General features: G+C 39.2%; 2 protein-coding genes across 2 annotated transcripts; one reads left to right on the forward strand and one right to left on the reverse strand.

Moving 5' to 3' along the window:
• The first annotated feature begins 96 nt into the window (after positions 1-96).
• On the forward strand, positions 97-14,131 carry LOC120728181 (germ cell-specific gene 1-like protein). The gene is made up of 6 exons (XM_040022971.1): positions 97-5,863; positions 8,015-8,209; positions 10,169-10,228; positions 10,321-10,479; positions 10,828-10,939; positions 12,440-14,131. The coding sequence occupies exons 1-6, from the start codon at positions 5,668-5,670 to the stop codon at positions 13,026-13,028; spliced, it is 1,311 nt and encodes a 436-aa protein (XP_039878905.1). The 5' UTR covers positions 97-5,667; the 3' UTR covers positions 13,029-14,131.
• Positions 14,132-14,825: 694 nt separating this feature from the next.
• LOC120728183 (recoverin-like) lies at positions 14,826-21,757 on the reverse strand. The gene is made up of 4 exons (XM_040022973.1): positions 20,953-21,757; positions 19,449-20,007; positions 17,788-17,899; positions 14,826-17,473 (listed from the first exon to the last, which is right to left on the reverse strand). Exons 2-4 carry the CDS (start codon positions 19,827-19,829, stop codon positions 17,388-17,390), a joined length of 579 nt encoding a protein of 192 aa, XP_039878907.1. The 5' UTR covers positions 19,830-20,007; positions 20,953-21,757; the 3' UTR covers positions 14,826-17,387.
• Between the last annotated feature and the right edge of the window lie 2,147 nt (positions 21,758-23,904).

Here is a 23,904-nt window from a genome sequence, read left to right on the forward strand (position 1 = left end):
ATTTCTGTCTTTGAGGACTTTCTCACTGTCACCACTAGAGGGCCATGATTACCAACATTTACACAAAACATTTTCCAGCACCCGTACAGAAGAAACGTTTAAAGCTATAAATATTTGCACATTGATGAATTCCGCATCGTTAGCAAATATGGGATTTTTTTTTTTTTTTTTTTTTTTTTTTAAGTTATTATTACTATCATTATGATGTTTAAACCAGTTGTCTTAGATTTTTATGGAATAAATATGCAGACATACAGCCACAAATTGTCAAAGTTAAGTAACTGTCTTCAAACAGTATCTTTAGCCTATATTTATTTGGCCACAGCATTAGTGCTTTAATTATTCATTCACTCCTCATTCATTAATCTCCTGATTAATTTAGAAGTGCAAGGGTGAGTGTAGGGCAGATGAAGCCATTACAGATATTGGGCACAAGAGCAGAAAATATAGGATTGACAGATGAGCTGAGGCCCTCCATTCATGAATAGAGGGCTTAGTGTCTTAAAAACAGACCAGGGCAGATTGGGAATTTGACAGTCAGCTTCAGTCATTTTAGGACACGATGGTCAGTTGAGACCTTGTGTCGCCTTTTGTTTTTTTGTACAGTAAGTAGAGTTATATAATCCTAGCCATCGCCTTCATACAGCGGGATAGATTCAGAATAATGACCATGAACAATTTTTTTTCTGCTCATTACGAATCCTTGAACTAATTAAACCTCTGTAAGCTGATTCTGAATAAAAAGTGTCACCATATTAAGTGCAGGTTTTCCTTTAACACCTGCCCAATTAATTAAATAAATAAATCACAACCTGACAAAATTTTCATAATTATAATTATTAAAGTTTGTTGTACTTGAGTCCCTCTTTAAACCAGTTTGGATGGATAATAATCATAAAATCCTCGCTCGCAGGCTGAGGAGAAACATGTTTAAAATAGCCCAACAACACATCATTTGCTATCTCAGTGTGTTTGGTAACATTTAGACGTGTGATTGCTGAACATATTGCTTGCAAAGTCAGTGATGCCCACTCACTACCCCAGGGGGTAGATGTGAAGAGCAGTTCAAGTTACTTGAAACCAATGCTTTCATTTTAAAGGACTGGTTAAAAAACAAGGTTAAATATTAATGCTGTGTCAGGGCAGCTGGTGAAAATGTCACTTAAAGCAATAAATCTGGAATCAGGGAAAAAGAGTACGTTGGTTAAAAAAAAACCAGTTAGTTAAAGGGGTGTAAATGTACCTGTTTGGTTACTGTGTGCCTTGAAATGAGAATAAGCCCACAGAGTGGAGCTGCTATAGATGAGAATGAATCCAATAAAGTAACAGGAGAACAAACAGTTTTCTTTAAAAGGTCAAACTGCATCAGAGTAGTTAAGATAATGTCATAGAGAGTAAAGTCACTTGCTTCTTCTTTCTATCGTTCCCATTTCTGTTGTCACAGCAACTTGCCTATCCCTTACATCCTCTTATGTGACACCAGTACTCTTCATGTCTTCTTTCCATGAGTCTTCTTTGTGGTCTTTATCTTTTCCTCCTGCCTGGTAGGGCCATTTTCAGCATCCTTTATCCAATTTATCCGCCATCCCTCTTCTGCACATGTCCAATCGATCTCGCCCTTTCCTCTGTACCTCTGCCTCCAAACGGCACAATCTGAGCTGACCCTCTGATATACTGTCACAAACCAGGCTCCACAGCCATGACAAAAAGGGAGATGCCAAATGAATGCCAATTAAAACACTGTTTATTTTGAATGTAAGAAACAAAGGAAAAAACTAAACTAACCTAGGCTTTCAATGCATGGTGAGGAATGTGTTGTTTAGTGCAAGAAACAAAACCAAGAAGCAACCACAGAAGACATCTGGAGGCAAGCCGCTCAGCCTTAATGTGCTTCTTATTTAGCCACTCCTTTGTTCCCTTGGTGTTCTGAGTCACTGTCATGCTGGAAGAGTCATCGATGACCCATCTCCAAGATTAACAGAAGTGGGCCCCATCCATCTGCATCATGATGTCATCCTGCACCCTTAGCAAAAAAACAGCTCCAAAGCAAATGTTTCATACTCAGCATTTCACTTCCTCCAGCCACAGTGCGTTGAGTTGATACCAAAGAAGTCAACTTGTTTTTCATCTGATGGCAGCATTTTCTCCCAAGACTTCTCTGAACCATCTCTGATGTTCACTGGCAAACTTAAGATGGCCTGTATACGTTCCTTCCTGAGGAGGGGGATCCATCCATCACAGTGTTAACAACAGTATTCTTGGTGACTGTGCTCCCAACTGGCTTCAGATACTTAATATAATATAATAAGCTCCTCCCATGTAGTTTTGTACTGATCCACCATCTTCTCATGATCACCCTCACCCCATGATTCAAGAGCTTACATGGAGCTGCAGACCAAGGATGACTGATGGCCGTTTAGAGTTCTCCCTCTTCCGCACAATCGCACCTACACCTGTCACCTTCTCACCAAGCTTCTTGCTGATGGTCTTGTAGTCCATCCCAGCCTTGTGCAGGTCTACAGTCGTGTTCCTGATGTGTTCTGGGAGCTCTTTGGACTTGACCACGATGGTGGATTGATTGATTGGGAGAATTCTGGCTGGGTTCCAGGGGATTCCAGCCAGAATTTCACTTAAATTTCTCAGTGAAATTTAAGTCAATAACTTTTATGTGATGCAATTTCTTCTGGACTTTTGTTGGATTTCTGTCTCTTTCAATTAAAATGAAACTACCATACAAATTAATTTCAATACAGCAGGGGATCAAATATTAATGTCCCTGTGTACAACACAAATTCATAACATTAGCAATTTAAAGCACTTTCACAATAGTATGCAATGTTGACGACTAACCAGATAAGAAAACCAAAGCTGGGCCTCACATGATTTCTGACTGGTGACTGATAATTAGAGAGTGTTGGAAAGGTTTCGGCATCATCTTAGGATACAGATGGAGAAGTTCTTAAAAACTTTTTTTAAGGTGTAGCAACAAAACAGATGTTTCATTTCAACAGACCACAAAGGCAACTGAAGCAAGAAAACATCCAGCAAACTCAAAATCATTTTCTAATCACGGCCCAGTGATTTGTGCAGTCATCACTCAGTATAAACAGTAGCTGCACCTCACTTGTGTTAAGACGGGTCAGAGTTAAAGGAGCAGAATTACAATCACAACACCAGCTCTCGTCTCAATCTAAGCCTTTCTATACCATGTATACAAATTAATCTATAGAAGGACAGGTCAGCAAGGCCATGACTGAGAGAGGAGGCGTGATGAGGAAGGCAAGCGAGGCGAGAGTGAGAGTGGAGGAAAAGACACTGCAGGGAGCAAAGGGGAGGGAAAGTAACAGATGGACTTGGGAGGATTAGAGGGAAATCTGGGTGGGTTTCTGATGGAAACTCACCCAAAGAAGCACGAGGGAGTAAAAAGGGAGCATGAAAATGAAAGGTGAAGGAAACTGGAACCCTGCTTGAAGACAGGTGAAGGAAACACAAAAAGAGCCTCTCCTGAGATCCAAGGAAAGGTAAGTAGATTTTTTTTTTTCATTATGTTCTGCAAGTGTAAGCCGATCAATCGGCAGCAGCTGGATTTCAGCTTTTACTGATGAGATGAAACAAAGAGCTCTCTCAAACAGGGAAACTATATTTTTTTACTTGTATTTATGGAAATCTGTGATGCTTCAACGAGCTGTGTTAATTCAGTTTTTCTATCGCTGACATCTTCAACCAGTAAAACCAGTATTTCTAATCTAAGACTGAAATCAGAGTCAGTAAAAATGAATGTCTCGAGGAAGGTGTCACCATATCGGATCGTCACCATTGTTGTGTTAAACCTGACAATGATTTTATCGTGATGTCTGTGGAAAATCTAAAAAATAAATAAATAAATAGCGGCAGCACTCTCAGCTCAGCCCCTCTCCTTCTAGGGATCTTTGAATTTCAGGTTTTGTGCAGTTTGTCTTCATCATTTAGACTTTTATACTGATGACGTGGTCAGGTGCGTGGTACCAAATAATCCAGCAGAACAGTACATGCATTTGTGGAGTGTGTGGATTATAGGTTTGTCTCACGCTGATTTGATAAGATGAAATTAAACCTCAGTGCCTCGTCAATCAATCTGTGTTTATAGCGTACACAGAGAAACTCCTGCTGTGATGCCCATCAAACTTTATCTAAAATAGGAAATTGGAAATACCTAATTTTTTATAGTTATCAACACTTTAATTCACATTTAGTGGATAATAAATTTTGAAAAGAAAACTGTCAAATACTGGGAAATATGATTTCAAATATGAAAACACACACACTTTTTTTATTTAAAAAATGGTGTTTTCATGTTCTAGACGTCTTTAATGATCTGTATGTTTCTGACACACTGGTCGTAATTTGTAATTAATTGCTTTTACTACAAAATCTGCACACATTCAGACTTCAGTGGAATCTTTTTAAGTAATTGTGTACAAGCAGAGAGAACACAAGAACTGGTGATTAAGAGGTCAGGCCCAATACGTTTGTGCTTATAATGTATGATGTGTTGCAATAGGACATGATACAATACAATATGGTCTGATGGAATCATATCATATCATATTATATTATATTATATTATATTATATTATATTATATTATATTATCACAGGGGGGTGGACCCTATCCCAGAATTATATTGCTACATCAGATTGTAGTTTAATGATTTGAGTCTAATACGTTGTATTAAATATAACCAATTTACAAATGTGGCACCTGGCAGGATTAAGTGCAGCTCAAATTACTTGGACATAGACGTGACTCTGTCTTCATGACTCCTAATCCCAGATCTTTGCCTCCATCATCTGTTTTTCCCTCTCTTAGGTGGTCGTTCAGACAATGACAGCATGAGTGTCAGTAAGCATTAAACTCATCCACCTAACACCGCAAGATTACCACAGATTACCAGGCCACGAGGTAGGCCTGAGACGCTGGACTAATCACTTCTTCATGAGTTCAATCCCTCTCACTGAGGTGGAGGAACAGGTTGAAGAACGGGATGTGCCCTGAGAGTGGAACCGATTAGTCTCAAAATCCACAGGATAAGATTTAGATGTTTGTCTTTATCTGAGAGGGGAGAAGATATTAATATGAGACCCGAGCGGTGACTGCAGTAGAAACATGGGCTAAATTTGTGACCAAAGTCTCCAAAAGGAAACAAAGGTCCCAGATTTAAACCTGGCCTGCTTCTCTTCATCATGCTTATTTCCTTTAAGTGACACTGCAGCAGGAGGAGAGTTAGAGCTCCCCCTGCATCCTCTGGCCCGCACATCTGTCTCTTGTTGCTGGAAAAGATTAAATCCCATAGCTTCATCTTTCTTTATTCCACTGTTATTTGACCTTTGCTCAGCGCTAGCTCTCCTTCTCCAGCGCTGCCCTACTTCTATCTCTCCAACAGACTACTTTTTATCTTCCCCTCCGTCCTTCGTTCCACTTCTCAAATACCACTAATCCCCTCTCCTCACTTCTCTCTCTTTCCTACCACTTTATTTTCAATCTCTATTGTATTATTGCAGAAAGCTCCCCAATCTTCTGCTCCAGACAGGTCACCAGAACCTGTCTGGCTCTTGCAGCTATTTTTGACACACACTTGCCAAAACCATTTCATTTCTCATTTGGCTGCTTTTGAGTTGAGACACAGTCATGCTGGAGAAAATGTCCAGACGTAACCGCTCCCTGCTGTCACTGTTCCTCACCTCTCTGGCCCTCACGCTGTCCATCTGGGCTTTCTGCACCTCTTATTGGTGCGAAGGGACACACAAGGTGGTGAAGCCGGTCTGCCTGTCGCCAGTCAAGATGAAAAACTGCGGGCAGAACAACAGCCAGCCGTACACCACAGGTAAGACACACGGGCCACACAGTGCTTATTCTGGACATTTCAACGATTTCAAGGATCCTGGTTAATTTGGCAACAGCTGAATCACTGATGGTAACAGCAGATGCAGTTTAATCATCTCAAAATGGAAGTAATGACACAACTATCTGCATAGTTTTCTTTAAAAAATGAATTTTAGGACTTTGTTCTTATTTCATGCATCATTTTGAGATTTTTTGCTTTATTTGCACTGTTGGTAGTTTTACTTCCTTTTTTGTATATTCTCCGTACTTTGGGATTAGCTGTGATCAAATAGCCCACAAATCAACCAAAATAAAATATTTCTGTAATTTTGATCTTGATGGAAATCCTCAGGCTCTGACTGCGCATACACTAAACTTATTTATCATGTGATGGATGTTGCTGACATTAGTCTGAAGAGGTGAAACTATATGCTGCTGTATATACTCCATGCTTTGTTCTTTTACTGCCGGTCATATAAAACCAAACAATCAATAAAAAGCTGTCATCCACTGATATTTTATTTATCAGTTGGACAGATGATTCAGTGTAACTCTGGCCTTTACTATTAGGGATTTCTATATTTGTGACCAAATTAAAATGATTTATGATAACCCAAAAAACAGAACAGCAACAAACTGAGAAGACAACTGATGCAAACTCAGAAATTCACACACGACGTTCGTTACAGAAGGCAACGACTTGCTAAGATGCAGATATTTATCATAGCAACCTAATGTTTATATTTTTGCATAAACAAGGTTAAACTCACTTTTAACATTTACATAATCTGCGTCATCTGTTTTGCTCATTGTTTGATGTAGTGTCACTATGAATTATGGGACAGCATTGTCTCCTTTGGTTTCTTGGAGGATGAGCCAGAGCTAAGGGAGATAATAAAGGATTCGAGCTCCTTTCCATAGAGAATTTAAAGAGCTCTTATTATGTGCCTGCCACACTGCTGTTTCCAGGTCACTTCACTCAGAAGAAAACAACTATTTGAGTATTTGAGGTGTCTGCTGTGCTCCCATTAGAAATGGGTGCTCCCCTTTCCAGTATTCCCAGCTTCCTTACTGTGCCGTGTGCCAAACCTGACACTGGCTCCACCACCTTATGTGGGTAGAAATTTAGGTTGTCATGACCAGACCTTCTCCATAACCTATGCAAACCCCATCTCATGAGTTCTGGGCCACACGTGGGCCAAAGCGCAGAGTTCTCAAAACGTCTGTTTTCTTGCTTATCTTAACTGGCTTTGATGGATGTTTAAAGACAACTCAGAAGAGCATATAACAAATCTAAGCTGTATTCACTACTTACTCACAGCTAGCAGACAGTTGGAGTATTTGATACATGCCTAATTGAATGAAAACCAGCTTCTAAGAAAGTGCTTTCACCCTAAGGTCAGTTTAAACATGAATTATCTCTTTTTCTCTGAGTTCTCTTTTGCCTTCTGCCAGCTGGATTTCTAATTTCTCTCGGCTGCACGTGCAGTTTGTGCAGAAAGTCTGAGCGCAGGAATTCTCAGTGCACCACAGTGTTGTCGCACACCACAAGTAATCAAAAACGATCTTTTTCAAAGTGCATCTGTGATGTTGTTGTGGGGTGTGGGATCGTCCAGGCTTCCCTGTCACTTTTACTATTTTCCTGTTTGCTTATTACAGTATGGCATTAGTAGTTTTACTATTACAGGATCTCCACAGCTGCTTGGGTTTAAGTATTTTTAGACTTTATTGCCAGAGATTCACATAATCCCGGCTTTGTTGCTTATCTCAGCACTTTATGGCAGCAGCTGCATGTTGTCTGGATTTGCTAACCCACTTTACCATCATTCAGCTTTAAACCAATTTTATCTCTGTGTAGTATTTAATTTTTATTACATAAAACAAGGGCTGATAACACAGAGAACAAGGTTTCAGGGCTGGATTGTGTTACACACTGTGACCCAAAGGAGACCTACTTCAGGATTTACAGCACTGTTTGCTGGCATACTTTTCTCATATTTCTGCAGCTCTAGTCTTATTAGAGCAAAAGCTCCTTGGAAAAAAACAAGAACACAAATGATTCTGTTAATTACTTAAGTTTGCTCATTTCAAGCAAAAAGGTATGTTTTTATACCGTTTCTGTCCCCCTAAAACTCCTGTCCTCTTCATCCAGAGGTGCCCACCCCAGACCCCAGGAACCCAGCCTCCAATGTCACGCTGTCTCCTCAGCAGAAGGAGGAGCTGGAAAGGATAAGGAAAAAGCAGCTGGCCAACGCTGTCCACTACATCTGGGAGACAGGGGAGGACAAGTACATGCTGAGATACTTCCACACCGGCTTCTGGCTGTCCTGCGAGAAGCACAATGAAGGTTGGTGAGTGGAACAGACTTTGATCAGGGATCGAATAACTGGGGGATTTTTGTGCCTGAATAACCTCCATAAAAAACTCTCCGTGCAACATTCAACTGATTTCTTTCATAATCTCAAGATGACACTCTCATGTCAAAGGGGCTATGTAAAAGTAAATGAGGCAGAAATAAATTACCTTTTAAAACAAGTTTAATTACAACATTTTAATTACCATAATGACCCAAAAACTAAAGGCAGGTTGAGATAGAGGAATAAGTTAATGCATACATTAAAATGCATCAAACATCACTTAAAAATGGGCAGCAACAGCAGATTTTCAAATATAATTTTAACCCTGTTCATGTGCATTAATTGAATAAACAGAGCCTCCATGAAACCCTGTGACTAAAGTTTACAACATTTTTTTACTTGCAAGTGAAATTGAAACTAGAAAGTGTCTGGAATGCATTTTAATATTAAAATTATTCAAAATAAATAAGAAACTAAAAGGAAAGAAAAAAAAGGAATAAGTAAAATAAATCCAAAAAGCATAAAATCTGAGTGTCTCGGGTGAAAGTTTGGTGTGATCTGCAAATACTTCCTTGACAAGTCATTTGTCTGTCCTCTTTCAAGGACAAGCCACAGTCAAAGGGGCATTAAAAGCTAGTAAACAGTCAGTAGAGCTAATAATGCAGTTATTATGCCATTAGATTATTCCTGCCTTCACTGTAAGAACAATTAATAAGTGCAGAGTATTTTTTATGCACAAATACCTGGCAAATAATATTATTGAACCTTTTATTATCACATGCACAGCTGTAACCTTATTGGTCATGAGGCCATCTTGCAGCACTGACGGGTGTGAAATGGCAGTGGCAGTGCTCAGGTATGTAACTTAAAGCCTGGCCGACTCTTAAACTCTTAAATCTTGTGAAACTTGCATCAATCCAGATGTCCCACAGAATGAACCTCACCTCTTCCTCTGTCTGTGTTTTAACTGCTTCACAGATTTGTGCAAATTTGAATTTTTTTGCAAGAACCTATATTATTTGTTTTAACAGTCACTGGCAATCTGGTTGATGAGGACAAGTTGGAGATGTGCTTTCTATAAGGACACATCTCAACATGAGGGGACAAGTCTAAAGATTTTATACGCACAAACACATTCATATGTTTTAATCTTCATGTGAGGTTTTATCCAAGCTTTACAAATCAAGTGGAGATGCCAGCCTCTTTAAGTATAAATTATTATTCCCTCTTTTTTAATGTCCTTTCACTGGAGCTCAACAGGGACATGCTGTCCAACGAATAAAACACAAACAGCAAACTTGGAAAATACCCATGTGATTTCGCTGACTCAGCCCAATGAAATCCCGTATTTGCTTCAGAGGAAGATTTGAATACATTTTGTTCACTGCATCAGGATTGTGGATTTTCAGAGTCCAAATCTATCATTTAATATAGTGCACCTCATTTAAGCCGCTTTCTAAGCCTGGATTATTGTTGCTACGCAAAAAACTGATGGAAAAACTGTTGGTAGTATTGAGTTAACACATGTGAGTCACACAATAAAGTGCAACCATCCTCTCTTAATGGCAAAAGAAGCTTGAGAGGGTTTCTTCTTTTCACGAACTAAATGATAATAGAGACCAAAGAAAACATTGTTATTGTTGTTAAGTGCCATATGGGCTACATAGTTATGAACACACACATATAAAAGCATATACAGAGTGATGTTGGGTATCCTGTAAACAGAAAGCAATCACTGTCTTATACCCTTCGATGGAGTGATTGCAACTATGACTGATTGTGGTTCAAAGCTGATTGTAGCTTTAAATTTGACCTTTAAGTATGTGTGTGCCTCTCAGTGTTTACAAAGGATTATTCTCCCCAAACCTAGTTTGTATAAAACAGGTAGACCCCTGTAAACATTATAGATTTAAAGACAATATAACAAGCTTCTTAACCCTTGTTTTTAGGTGCAGATCAGGAAGAAAAGTGTCGAAGTTTCATTGAGCTGACACCAGGAGAGACACAAGGTTGGTCCAACACCAAATTTTCATCTCACAACAGAGAAAATCTTCAATATTTAACCTGAAGAAATTGTCTCTATATCCTTAAATGCTTCCAGGTGTGCTCTGGCTGTCTGTCATCAGTGAGTTCATGTACATCGGTCTCCTGGCTATGGGCTTCTTACTGATGTGTGTGGAAGCACTGTGCCTCTGCGCCAAGAGGGAAATGAATGCCCTCAAGATCAATGCCTTTGCAGCCATGTGCACTGTCCTCTCAGGTGAGAGCAAATAACATTTTCTCAGTCCTAAAAGGCTGTGGGCACTTGCTTGCTTGCTTGATCTAAAAACCTCAAGAGGAAAAGGGTTGGATACAAATGGTGGAAATTACTTTCCTTCAGATGGTGTGTGGGTGAGGACCTCAGTAATTCAGGAGGGGCTCAGAGTAGAGCTAGGATGGATGGATGGATGGATGGATGGATGGATGGCAGGACTGCCATGTTTCAGTCATTCCTACAATAATAACCTCCAAAATTTGAATTATTTTATCTTACTTTTTTATTTTTTAACCATATTTTTTCAGGTTGCAGCAAAGGTAACCGTATCTCCATGTTTCTGTCCTCTCCCAGGCATGATGGGGATGGTAGCTCACATGATGTACACAACCGTGTTTCAGATGACTGTTAGCATCGGACCTAAAGACTGGAGGCCACAGAGCTGGGACTACGGCTGGTCTTTTGCGTAAGTTTCAATTAAACCAAAGTAATTATTCTGTATTAAAGTAAAATATTCCCCAACAATCCTCAGATTAGATGAAATATCCCACAGAGTTTGGTTATCACCCAATATTGTCATAATATTTTATATCTGCAAGGTGTGTAAACATTATCTGGTTAGCAAGCTATACAGAAAGCTGTTTTGAGAGTGGCTGTGACAAACGCTAACATGGTCTCAATTACCTACAGCTGTGGTCAGGAGTTCACATGAATGATTGGCATGGTGGCTTTTAAGTATTTTTCTATATTTCTTTTTCTAGGGTCAAATGATTGCACAGAACACATCTTTAATGACTTTAAAAAACAATAATTGAGAGCACGAGTTTTTAATTTATCTGGAATTTTCTGTGATCCGCACGGGGTCAGAAGCAAAAAAGATACATATACCGCCACAAATATCTGGTTAAATGTCCCTTACCAGACACTTTTGGTAGCCATCAACAAGCGTCTGGCATAATTCTAGCTATTCTAGATATTTGACCAATCTCATTGGCTGATTTGTTGGATTTTCAACATGGTTGAGGTCAGGGCTTTAGGTAGGCCATTCCAGGTGCATAATGCTAGTTGCTTTGTCCATTTCAAAACCAGTGTTGATGTGTGTTTTTGATCATTGTTCTGTTGAAATGCCCATTTGTATCTAAGGTGCAAACATCTAGCTGTTGGTTTGAGGTAAAGTTGAATAATTTGAACATATTCCTCCATTTTTATTATCCACTTTGTGAAATGTATCAGTACCACTGAGAGGAAACAGCATGATGCTTCTACCACTATGCTTAACAGTTTGTATAGTTGTCTGAGGTTTGAAAGCCTCACCTTTACTCCTCCAAACAATTCCTACTATCATTGTAGCTCAATCTTTGTCTCATCTGACCATGAATCTTTCTTCAGGAGGAATTTGGCTTTTCCATGTGGGCAGTTGAAAATTTCAGTTTAGCTTGAAGGTGTCGGTTTGGGACCTGGGACATCTTTCTTGGTCTGTACTCTCAGTCCATGGCAATGTAAGACTGGTTTCCAGTTCATGGGAGGCTTGAGCCTTTGTGGTTCCCAGGCTGTTCTTGAACTTAATAGGCCTTATTTGAAGTGAGTGTACATATATGTTTGAGCCTTCATTGATACTCCTGACCATGTGTGGATTAGAGAAAATTTCAAATAAATTCAAACTTGTGCATCCAGTTCTTGTTTTTTTAAATCATTAAAATGTATGGTTTATTGTCATTCCACTTTGGGAAAAGAACCCTTCAAAGAAACAATTAAAAGCCCCAAATTTCCATGACATTCTTGCCCGTGGTGAGTGGATGTAAACTAATTGACCACAGTTATAGATGCTGTCTCTCCAAGCTTCAGTAGTCGTATGGCACTTTAAAGAGCTTCACTGTACCACTTTCTGATCTGATCGAATCTTTACACAACCTTTTGTATTGGCTGGTCATCATACTAGAAAGATTCAATCTTTCCCCCTCTCCAGCATGGCATGGCTTTCATTCAGCTGCTGCATGGCAGCTGCTGTGGCCACATTGAACTCCTACACCAAGACCATCATTGAGATGAAGCACCGGGCTCGGGTAAGGCTGGAGGAGGCCCGAAATACCACCAGTGCCCCCTCCTATGAGGAGGTTGTTCGAGCTGGGCCGGGAGGGATTTACTCCGTCAGTCAGCTGATGCAGCTTGGACAACAGGGGGCTCTAATGGACTCAATGTGGCCCAGAGGAGTGGGACCAGCTGTTGGACCTCTGGCATGTGGCGCTGGGGGAGCACTGCTCGTTGGTGGAGGAGGAATTGGAGTTGGAGGCATGGGAAATCTTGGCGTTGGGATGGGACTGGGAGGAATGCCATCTATGGCAGGTGCTGGGGGAAATGGTGTTGGAATGGGAGGGATGGGAGGTGGAGCAGGGGGAGGAATGGGAGCAGGTGGAGTAGGAGGGGGGAAGCTGGCAGACCCTCATGGTGTGGTTGTGGTGGAAGGCTGCGGCACCGAAGGATGTGAAGATTGTGAACGTGAGCTGGACGAGATAAATTATGCCCTCCAGGAGGAGCGAGAGGACTCACTCTGCTAAGACTTCTCGGGGCAGAAGACCTCGACAAACATCTCTCCACGGCAGATTTTACTTATCACACTAAAACTACAATAAAATATATTTTTTAAAAATTCACAGGACTTGCACAGACACACACGCACACCTTTAACCTTTAACTGCAGTTTTGTACATGTGGGGTTGTACAAATGAAGTTTCAAATCAATTCTAGACTATTTTCAGTACTACATCTATTACAGTATGAGAATTTCAATTTCTGGACCAGTAGCGAGCAAAAGAGCCCGAACTATTAGTGTTGTGGTTTATTACTGTAAGAGTTACCACAGTAACATTTTCATCCTATCTCAGTAATGTTTCTGTCCACATGGCGGTATAAACTCTGCAGACGTATGTGCAGTAGAAGAACCAAAATAACTGGCTTAAAGACAATGCAAGCTTCACAGAGCTGCAAAGTTGGGATTTGGGATTATTATATTGGCAAGTGAATATTTGAATAGGGCTTAATACTTGAATCAGAATATTATGATGTAACATTTGTTAGATTTGCCCTTCTACATGTCTTACACATGGAGTTAGCTTACAGTTGTTCCTGGCTGGACTCACACACACACACACACACACACACACACACACACACACACACACACACACACACACACACAGAGTTTGATTTTATAAAACTGCACAAATCATTTTGTTTTTCAAGCCTTACATTTCTTCAGGGATTTGATGTAATTCAGTGACTCGTTGGATGTTAGAGATGATGTGAATGTATTCAAGGGGCAACAATACATAACAAATAATATAACACAAGTTTGCAATCACATTTGCTGTATGTATATTTTTATTTTTAATCTGTTTTTGCATGATTGTATAAAATTCTCTCCACATTAAGGTGATGAATAAACATGAAGCACATTCATTGCATGACTGGACTCGTCACTTGTAATAGACTTTAATGGAGTCAATGATACTAAAGTTCTTCAAGGCAAGAATTTATTTTCTTTTTCAAGTTCATTCAAGTTAAGGGTTTAGGCTTTCAAACCTAACTTAACTGTACCATTCGGTGCTATGTGCACCCACATAGATTTGCATTCAAACCAATAGACTTTCTAAACTTTCTGAAGATGATGTACCAGTGCGTCATTTCTACTTTAGAAATTTATAGAGTCGACCTCTGTAAAAACCTTTTCAGGAAGAGACTTGTCAGGAAGAGGCCAGACTCTATAGATGCCCTTCTGCATCCAGCAGTACGCGTGGGTCCACTGGGACACCCGAACCGCAGGTTTTTGGTATTTCCACATTGGTTTCATTCATGCTAGAGCTACAGCTCCAAGGTAGTGTATATTTGCATCGATGAAATCAAGAAGATTCAGAATTTCGAGTGTTTGTCATCTAAACCTGCAGATATTTCTCAAAACTGTGTCAGAAAAAATGTAGTTTATTTACATTTCTGAAGAATAAACTGGAAATAATCAACCCACTATTTTGTCTGAAATATTTGGGTGTGACGTGGCTCGTCTTTAGCCTGTGGCAATAACGGGGTAGACTGTGATCAATGGTGTCTTATAAACTTAGTGTTGACATCAGAGTTTTTTTTTATCAGTTTTTATCATTTATGAAGATGCTGCAAGCGTATTTATCTTTTTGCATTGTAACTACATCACTACAATAAATTAAAGAACCAACACTCGCTGACATCTTTAAGTCAAAATACACAGAAAATAAATAAAGGCAAAAAATACATCTGCTTTTACATTTTAATAAACAAGAAGTTACGATTTTTTATTTTTTGGTCTTTAGCTTGGCTTTGACATGTTACATATATTGACCTTGACCTAGAAATAATTTCGGATGATTTCTACTCACTTTGGAATTATTGTGACTTTTTTTCTTCTTGCTATTATGAGATCTACCTTCATATATTGTATTGAAATATTTAAATAAACAACTGGCAACATTTATAAAACATTAATTACTTTGGTGATCACTTTACCTTCCACTCAGAACCATCTAAAAATCAAAGTTTTAACTCGCTGAATAGAATCAAATTGCTGCAGAACCAATACCTGTTAATGGTTCATTTGGGTCCCTCAGACACAGATAGAGTAGATCGAGGAAAGAAAGAAAAAAGAAGGATCAACAATTACATTCACAGAGAGATTTGGATGTTCAGACAGATGCTTTCAAATGCTGGACAGAAGATTATGTCAGTAATCTCTGTAATCAGGGGAATGAGAACGGGAGAGAGAGAGAGAGAGAGAGCGAGCTTGACATCATGCAGGGACAGAAACAGATAAAAGTCAACTGTAAGGTCTCTGAGCAGTATGTGGAGAGTAATTAAAATGTATATAAACAGTTGAATTATGCAACAGTTCCACAACCAACAACATATACAAATTAGAGGCTTTTTAAAATTTGTATAAATTTGCATAAACAGACCTGTGTCACGTTTCATTTTGAACATTTTGGGAACACCTGAAGGTTCCCAGACACCAAACACGATGTTTTTGAAGGAAGCATCTGAAGTAAATTTATTCTTCTGTGACTTGAAGTGAATAAAAAAAGTAAGGCAGATGTCTCTAAGAAACTAGAAGAAGAAAGTAGGTCTTTTTTCTTATGAAACAACATTAATCTTTTATGCAGACACTTCTGTGTCTTGTGTAATTTAAGAAAGTGTCCACTGTTAAACAGGACATCTGGAGATGCATGCATGAAGGATATGGCTCTTATTTGTAGATAAAATATGATCATGGTGATTTTCCGATCAGTTTGGTTTGGTGACAAATTTCTGCTACTGCAGCAACATAAAAGAGGAGATTTTGATGCCGAGGTATTTAAAAATCCACACAGTAATACTTGTTTCTTAAAACCAAGTTCAGATTATTTTGGATTATCTACAGACCATACTGAGAACACCAGGGATTCGTTAAATGTGAACAATTCACAGTGGAATACAAGGATTGTACTATAAATAGTTTTGTTTTTTTGGTTTGCTTTTTAGGGTTTTTTATTTTTCAAATGTAGTTCTTCTTTTTTTGGTAGCACAGTTACAGATAATGCATTATTAAGTTTTGAGTCATCAAAAAATATATATGGGAGAAGATAAATGGGAAAGGATGTAATAATAAAGAGACACAGTCATTAACAAGAAATTTAGTTGTCACTTACTTCAGCACATTTGCTGTTTTTGACTTGTTTTTTCACTTCTTCATTTCGAGCACGCTCTAATAAAGAAAAAATGGCAATATTGTCATGGTTGCTTTATTAACTTTGTCTTGACATTTTGTGCAAGTACTGCATACTTATCTGTGGATCATCAACAGTGGAGTTACATCACTATGACTTGAACTACAGATGTGTATACCGGAAAGCCAAATCCTTTTCAGAGAGTAAATTTGTTATGATGTGGCAAAAAGGAACAAAATGCAGACTTGAACAAAAAAATATAAACTTCAATTAGGTGGCATGCATCAGTCAATCAAAATCTGCATGTTTGTGTACTAAAATTTTTTTTTTTAAATGTTACAGAAGCCATTTTCCAGTTAACAATGTTTTTGTTATTTTGTTAATTTCTTAATTTTAAGAAGAAATCACAGTTTTTAGATTAGATTTACATCGACATAAAAAAGACTTTTGATAATAACATTTTATTACAATTCCAACATGTTGTTTTATTCAGTGTATTGTACAGGATCAAGACTTGATTTCACATGTTGTCTCACAATAACAAGTCTATTCTCCATATTCAACACTTAACTAGGACATTAAACATTTAAGACTGTGACATATGGATACAATAAAGAATGTAAAAGACATGAAATTAGACCAGGATAATGGAAACCTCCTGCATTTACTGTAGTTACACCGTGGGCTATATGTTGGTTTGGGTTAGAAAAGGAGGTAGAACATAACTTGTGGTAGTAATAATTTTGGCTACTCTGAATGACACTTTGTAGCTTTCATCTTCTTAAGAAATTCAAATTAAATACTTACTTAGTTTCTAAATGTGGAAGAAGCGATCAGAAGATGGACATTTTATTTACATGGTGTAAAAGTTTGTTCACAGGTTTAAGAGGGGATGTTGTCTGTATGGTAGACACATACCGGTGATACTTTGAAATTTGAAATGCTTACAGTTTGTCCCATTTTTTTCCTCAACATTTATGTGCTGTAAATAACTTAGACAGCACATATGGGTATACAATAAATTTTATAAAACCATTCAAGAGGTTCTGCGTCATTGTTTAAATTAGACCAACTGGTCACTATCATCACACCTACAATGTGTTCATGTTTTGTGAAAGTGCTGTCAGGTGAAGTGGACAAAAAAAGACGGTGACAGAACTAGAGAAATATACAGTGAAAATGTCTGAACAGCTACTTTAAAGGTGAGTATTGAATCAAGCGAAGAGCATCGTCATTGTCCAAAACTCCCTGGACGAACTCTCCTTCTGCAATTCGGTCTGCAAAGAGAAAAAAAAAAGTTTCTTATAGTTTATTAGTTTTGTTTATTTGGAGTAATATCAAAAACTAAAAGGAAGTCTTCAAAGATGGACATTAAACATAGATACACTTAAAAGGCATTGCAAATACAAACTGTGTAATTGAGGAATGTCGTTTACTTTGATAGTATTACAATCCCGTAGCCTAACCTATGACTACCAGATTTGTCACATTCCTCAGGGATTTATTTCTAAACCAGTGTTTTCACTATTGCAAGTGTGATCTACTTATCTGTCAATATCCAATGTCCAAACACGTCTTCACTATTTCTTACCGTTGTCACCCTTGTCAAAATAATTCCAGAGTTTATCCGCCCTCTTCTCAGCTGTGTTTTCATCTTCAGGCAACTTTTCCAGCTCTTCTTTGGGAATCAGCTTAAAAATTGCCTGTCAAGGGAAAAATAACAAAATTTGGTGAAAAGTGAGAAAAGATTTCACTTGTGTGAGCTACAGCTGTATACAGTAAAATCTATTTTTGTGGCTGCAGAGGGAAATGGAGCCATTGCCCCCAAATCCTCCTTTAATCTGAACCGCTTTGTCACATCTATGAGCTGATGAGCTGCCTCGCAAACAAAAACAGCAACAAACTGCTGTGATTCTACAGATTAACCAACCAGCTCTTTTGGTCTCTCTGGCTTTATTTAGTGAATATGTGAATACTAATCTTTAAGAATGAAATGTGGCTGTTCTAATAAGGTTTCCAAGCAATATAAAGATACATTAACAGTACACAGCACAGTAATACTCCTCAGCTGCCTGTCTTAACAATATATGATTTTGTTAAGTACTGCAAAATTTTATTTTTCCAAATGTAAACCGAATAATTTTGTTACATATCAGGGAGGATGAGCACTACTGTGGGCACAAAAAACTAAAGTGAGAAGGCACTGGCTTTATATAATTCTATATATATAATTCTAAGTGCCTTTTTATATTTGTCTGCATACTGTCAACAAATAATGATGGTGCTTATTGATGAAAGTTTGCAGTTTTCTCTCTAAAAAATAATTCGAGTGCAAAACACTGGGTGGTAGATAAAACTGATTAATTTTCAATTCCATTCAAATTATTTCGGTTAAATTTTACTTTGTATTATTATATTATTTTTACATTTATAGCTCCAGATCATATCAAATATTGCCTCAATGTGCTTTATTTTTGCAAGGTTTTATAACATCAAACAAGCTCAAACACTGTCTTAAATAATCCTGTGTGCCCATCACACATGTTTCCGTTATACTTCATTTGCTATTCAAAGTTTAATAGCTAACATACTGTCATGCTTCTTTGAAATGTATTAAAGTATTAGAACATTTCACTTACTAAGAGTAAAAAAACGAATATGTGGAAAACCGAGGCTACGTTGTGACATATTAGAATAGAATAATCCTTTAATTGTCCCACAAAGTTAAATTTGGGTGTAACAGCAGCAAGAAAGACACATATACAAACAAACAGTACACAAGACACAGAACAGAAACATACACAATTTTTACATATTTACATCAAGGACATTACCTGTTACCAAGGACATTACCAAGGATTTTACCTATAGACATTTCAACATTTGTGTAAAACTTTGCAAGATTATGTCTATTTCTTTAGGATTAAGTTAAATGCAATCTATTTATCAGCATTAATAAATTATTTTTTATTTATGATCATATATAAGAAAATGAAAATATAAACCCATGTTTAGGCTCAGAATTCAAGCATATTTGGAGTCTTAATTTCAACTATAGTGGCCTGTTTTGCTATTTTACAGGTTGCACATGTAGTTCAAGACAGTCTAACATGATCTTCTATGCAGATAATACGTTTGTCTAACTTTGTTCTTGTGAATCCACCTGTTTCTGTAAACAGTGTGCAAACATCTAGAAGCCAAAGCTAAAGGAAAAGCAGTGATTTAGCACTTCATCACCACCCTTTCACTCACCGTGCAGATTTCCGAGACCTCTGACTTGGTGATGTATCCATTCTTGTCCACATCAAACAGCGAGAAGGCCCATTCGAGTTTCCTGGTGGTCTTTCCTGTTGATGTCATGTGGAGGGCAATGATGTACTCCTTGAAGTCCAGAGTGCCATCGTCATTTGTGTCAAAGGAGCGGAAGACGTGTTGAGCATATGTATTGGCATCACTTTCTGGAAAGAACTTGCTGTAGATTGTCTGAAACTCCTCTTTTGAGATGCGGCCAGTTGGACACTGCTTCTTGAAGTTTTCATACCACTGGACAATTTCAGTCTCTGAGAACTTGGTGTTGAGCTTCAGATCCTCCAGGATCTCTTTGGACACAGCTCCGCTCTTGCTATTTCCCATTGCTGGTGTTTTAGTGATGTTTTAGAGCTTTATTTGAGAGTGAATATGTGGCCCCTGGCTCTTCTAGGGCAATTATAACCCAACTTTAACCTAAGAAGTTACCTCCTCTGCTTTGTCAAAGGGGTAACAGCCCTCTTGATCCTGTCTTCGCCTGCTATTCAGCCCACCAACGCAAAAGCTGTGAAAAGAACAGCCGTATGGTAAGCTCTTTAAGCCACTCAACCATCTGTACTTCCAGCAATAGGTGACAAGGTTCATTTCAGGTCAAAAGTAAAGTCCTTGCTTATCGACATCGAAGTGTGCAAGTCTCTACCCTGTTGATCTCTTAAAATAAGCACCAAGCCAGGTTGCAACTGAGGACTCAAATAGACATGATCTTGGCCCATGAGTGCACCTTGTACTGAGAGTTATTTAGTCCCGGTAAGTTTCTATAATGAGCTTCATCCATACTTAGGAGTCTTATCTATCTATTACTTCATGGGAAAAAATGCTGTGCTTGCCAAAGTTTACATTTTCATTGCCAATGTTGAAAAAAAACTGAAATGGCCGAACCATAAATGTATCTTCACATGAGTGATTGCATCTATAAGTGACAGTCAATCAATAGCTTTAAATTTACACACTGGTAAGGGTCTTCAGAAGTCAGCCTGCAGCTAAGCTTGTAGTGAACATTTGTACCTCTACAACTGGAAGACCCTTGTTTGATATAATAACTAGATCCAAATCATTACATGAAAACAAAAATGTTTCCTTGCAAATTATAAAATACCCAAAAAATCGTACAAGTGATTATTTTAATAAATTGAATGAATTTGTCTGTGAGAAACATGAGTGAATAGGACGAAATTTCTCTTAATTATATTTTTAAAAATTCAGTTTTGGATAAATGTTTCTTGTGAGCTGTAAAACAAAGAAACTAAAACAAAGAAAAGTTTCAGTTTCAAGTCAAAAAACTTGAATTTAACCATTAAGAAATAAAAATTCATTGCTCATTAAATGGAGTTGAACAACACCTGATTAAGATGCCATAAAGTAATAAGTCTAACAGTATCCTTAGTGTTTCCACACTCCTTATAATCAGAATTTATCTTGCCAGTGTTGCTCAGCTCTTTCTGTCTCCTACCTGTGTGATCAGCTGGGGAGTCCAGGGCAAACAGTGATGCTCTGTCTGTGAGTAGCTGAGGAAATCAACCTCCACCTGATGGGTAGAGTCAATTAATCTGGATCACCCTGGGGCGGAGCCACATCAGCACCCATGTGAGCCCCTGAGCTGCTGCTTCCTTTTTATGTATATATACATAGTCAAGAGGTGGCATCACTCATAAGAACTTTTTATGATGTTTCTCACAAATAACTTTCACTACTACTTATACTCAGGAAGAGTATTTTTGTTCATTATCAAGACTGAACGAAAGGCTCAAACCACTATTGATATATTCTCATTTCTTTGGTTTGACACACATATAGTTATACTATGATCAGGTTGTCATTTTGTGCCATTTTTCTGAATATTTTGCACTTTGTCGGAGAGCTGGTCAGTCTGTCATTGTCATTGTGACATGAAAACAGAGCCTGTAAGGACATTTACAATGAGAAGCCACATTAAAATAGCTCCACCTGACGCTTGCAACAGGACAGTCTGGCAGTCTGACTATGGCAGTAAATACTCTGCTGTTGTGTCCTGTCTGGAACTGTAGCAATCAGAATTATTGTCTGAAGGCCAAGAAGAAACAGATTTACTTTCCCAAGTGGGCCTTTTGCTATACTGGTCCGCTTGATTGTCATAGTTTATTTGATCTTTATTAGTTATTTTTATTCTAAGTTATTGTAATCAGGCCAGACTGGACTCGGGGACGGGAAAGAAAAACAAGAAGAAAAGTTCAGAAGAAAGTTAACAGAAGGAGAGGGAAAGAAAAAGGAGAAAAGAGATGGAGAGAAAAGACAATGAAAATCTGCTTCATCACCTTTGTCTTTTTTCCCCCCCTCTTTTTCTTTTCCTGGATCACCTGTTGAGAAAAAAAGAAAACAAGCAGAAGAAGACGAGAGCAATAGAATAAACAACATCATGATGATCTATGGGAATATAACAGTAAATACTAAATGTTAAACATTATTGTGCAGCACGTAAGATCGACAGAACACAGTGTGCTTTGAGGTAGGAGCCAAAAAGGGTGTAGTTTGTGTGTGAGCACCCGTGTGTACACCTGTGAGCATGAACGCGCTTGTTTTCAAAAGGTTCCTACATGTAATGATCTGCTAGAGGGTGTGTGTGTGGGGGGGGGGCCACAGCCCCGTCCTCCAGGGTATGAAGCAGGTATGGAGGAGATCAAAACTCCAGACATCCAGAGGCCCCCAGAACACAAGAGACCAAGGAAGACCAACAGAGGGGCAGCCGCGCCACTGTCCCAGAAAGAGCTGAGGAGAGTCCCAGATGAGGGCTCACTCAGCAGCCGCGGAGCAGAAGCCAGGGGGGGTTGCAGTGACGTGCCTGTGAGCTCCGCCAGCAGCCAGCTGTGCCTGAGTGACCGAGCCCCAGGCCGAGAGGCCGAGGGCACCCCACCCCCGAAGTGGCCAGAGCGAGCCCCAGGCTCCAGGCCCCGATAAGCAGCCGCCAAGGAGTGAGCTGGTGTGTACCTGGATGCCCATCCCCAGACACAAAGAACCACCAACGCACCGATGTCTGAGGGAGTCCGCCACTGGCAGGGGAAGTGGTGGGGGGAGATAGGCCTCCAAACCTTGGAGGGCCTGAGATGTCCCCAGAGAGGTGGCGTCTGATACCCGACCTGACATTTGGACACAGACATACAGGCACACACAGACACAAACATCCATTCCCACCCTCATGCTCTCATATGCAATTACTCAACACTCACCCAACGTGGAGACAGACATAAAGAGACGCTGTACACACGATCACACTCCCCAAGCGTACTCTACAAACCGGGTCTAGGTACCCTTGCCCCTGGAGGGGGGAACTGCACCCAGACCCAGGTGGTGTTACCCTTTTCCCTGCGGTGGGGAGAGGCAGACCGCCCCGACTCCGCAGCAGCAGGGAGGCCCCACACTCCAGACCGCAGTCGGACGGCCAACTCCTCCTCCTAGCCCCCCCGCTCCAGCAGGCCACAGAGAACGGGGGTGAGAGAAGACTCCAAACCTCCCTCCACCCGCTCATATGTAGTAAATGGGTAAATGTTTTGGGTTTGCCATTTTGTTTGAGACACTCCTGAGCAGGTTTTTCCAACTGGCAGTGAGCACTCATGGTCTATTTAGTGGGAGCTATCAAAGTAACATCCACAAGAATGCACAGGGTTTCCAGATGTTGCATTGTAACATCAATGCTATCCAACATTCCTGTGTACGATGACCAATCAGTTTATGTCATCTGTTATTTTCAGAAAGATTTTCTTTAAAATCCTGTTCTAGATTATATCATTAGAGTTTCTTTAGTTTGGGTATTCAGAGAGAGAGACAAATAAAACCAAGGTAATTATAATTTAGCTTCACTCATTTTGGCTGTGGTTACTTTGATCATGTAGCAGCTCATATATGAAGTCAGTTTCACTTGAGGCTGGCTGCACAAGTGAAAAATGAACAACCAGGTACAAAAATGGATTTGGTCAGTAGAGATAATTTCCTTATTATCACAACTGTACAGAGAGGACGGTTTTTATGCCTTACCTATGTGGGGATTTTTAACTGACAGGAGTACTGGCACAAGCAGTTTTTTAGGCTCACCAAATTATAGTTACAGAACTGAGTTTCTCGCCCTGGTGTATGATGTTTAGGCCTTCAGTGAAAGAAGTTCAGTGACTTGAATTGGCCAACGTAAAGTCCAGTAGATTCGTACTGCCTTCCGTCCGTTTAAATCTGACAAATACTTTTGTGGCTCCCAAAAGAATCCAAACTCTTAAACTGAGGCTACAAAATGCGCAGTTCAGGTAGTAGGAGGTATCGCGGTGGTTATACCCCTTCTTTATATACAGTCTTTGTATAGAAAGAGTCAAAACAATTTGTGAACTAATAGAATAATAACACAGCCTCTGAAACTTAGCATCATCTCACAAAGCAATGGCAA

The sequence above is a fragment of the Simochromis diagramma genome, unplaced genomic scaffold, assembly GCF_900408965.1.
Source record: "Simochromis diagramma unplaced genomic scaffold, fSimDia1.1 OVJJ01000307.1, whole genome shotgun sequence".
Taxonomy (NCBI): Eukaryota; Metazoa; Chordata; class Actinopteri; order Cichliformes; family Cichlidae; genus Simochromis; species Simochromis diagramma.

What these genes read in the sequence shown, in the direction of transcription:
- LOC120728181 (XM_040022971.1), top strand. Translation starts at nt 5,668, where the DNA reads ATGCTGGAGAAAATGTCCAGACGTAACCGCTCCCTGCTGTCACTGTTC. An exon ending in CAGCCAGCCGTACACCACAG is followed by an intron (nt 5,864 to 8,014) that starts GTAAGACACACG and finishes CTCTTCATCCAG; the next exon opens with AGGTGCCCACCCCAGACCCC. An exon ending in CTGCGAGAAGCACAATGAAG is followed by an intron (nt 8,210 to 10,168) that starts GTTGGTGAGTGG and finishes CCTTGTTTTTAG; the next exon opens with GTGCAGATCAGGAAGAAAAG.
- LOC120728183 (XM_040022973.1), bottom strand. Translation starts at nt 19,829, where the DNA reads ATGGGAAATAGCAAGAGCGGAGCTGTGTCCAAAGAGATCCTGGAGGAT. An exon ending in AGGTCTCGGAAATCTGCACG is followed by an intron (nt 17,900 to 19,448) that starts GTGAGTGAAAGG and finishes TTCCCTTGACAG; the next exon opens with GCAATTTTTAAGCTGATTCC. An exon ending in TTTTGACAAGGGTGACAACG is followed by an intron (nt 17,474 to 17,787) that starts GTAAGAAATAGT and finishes TTCTCTTTGCAG; the next exon opens with ACCGAATTGCAGAAGGAGAG.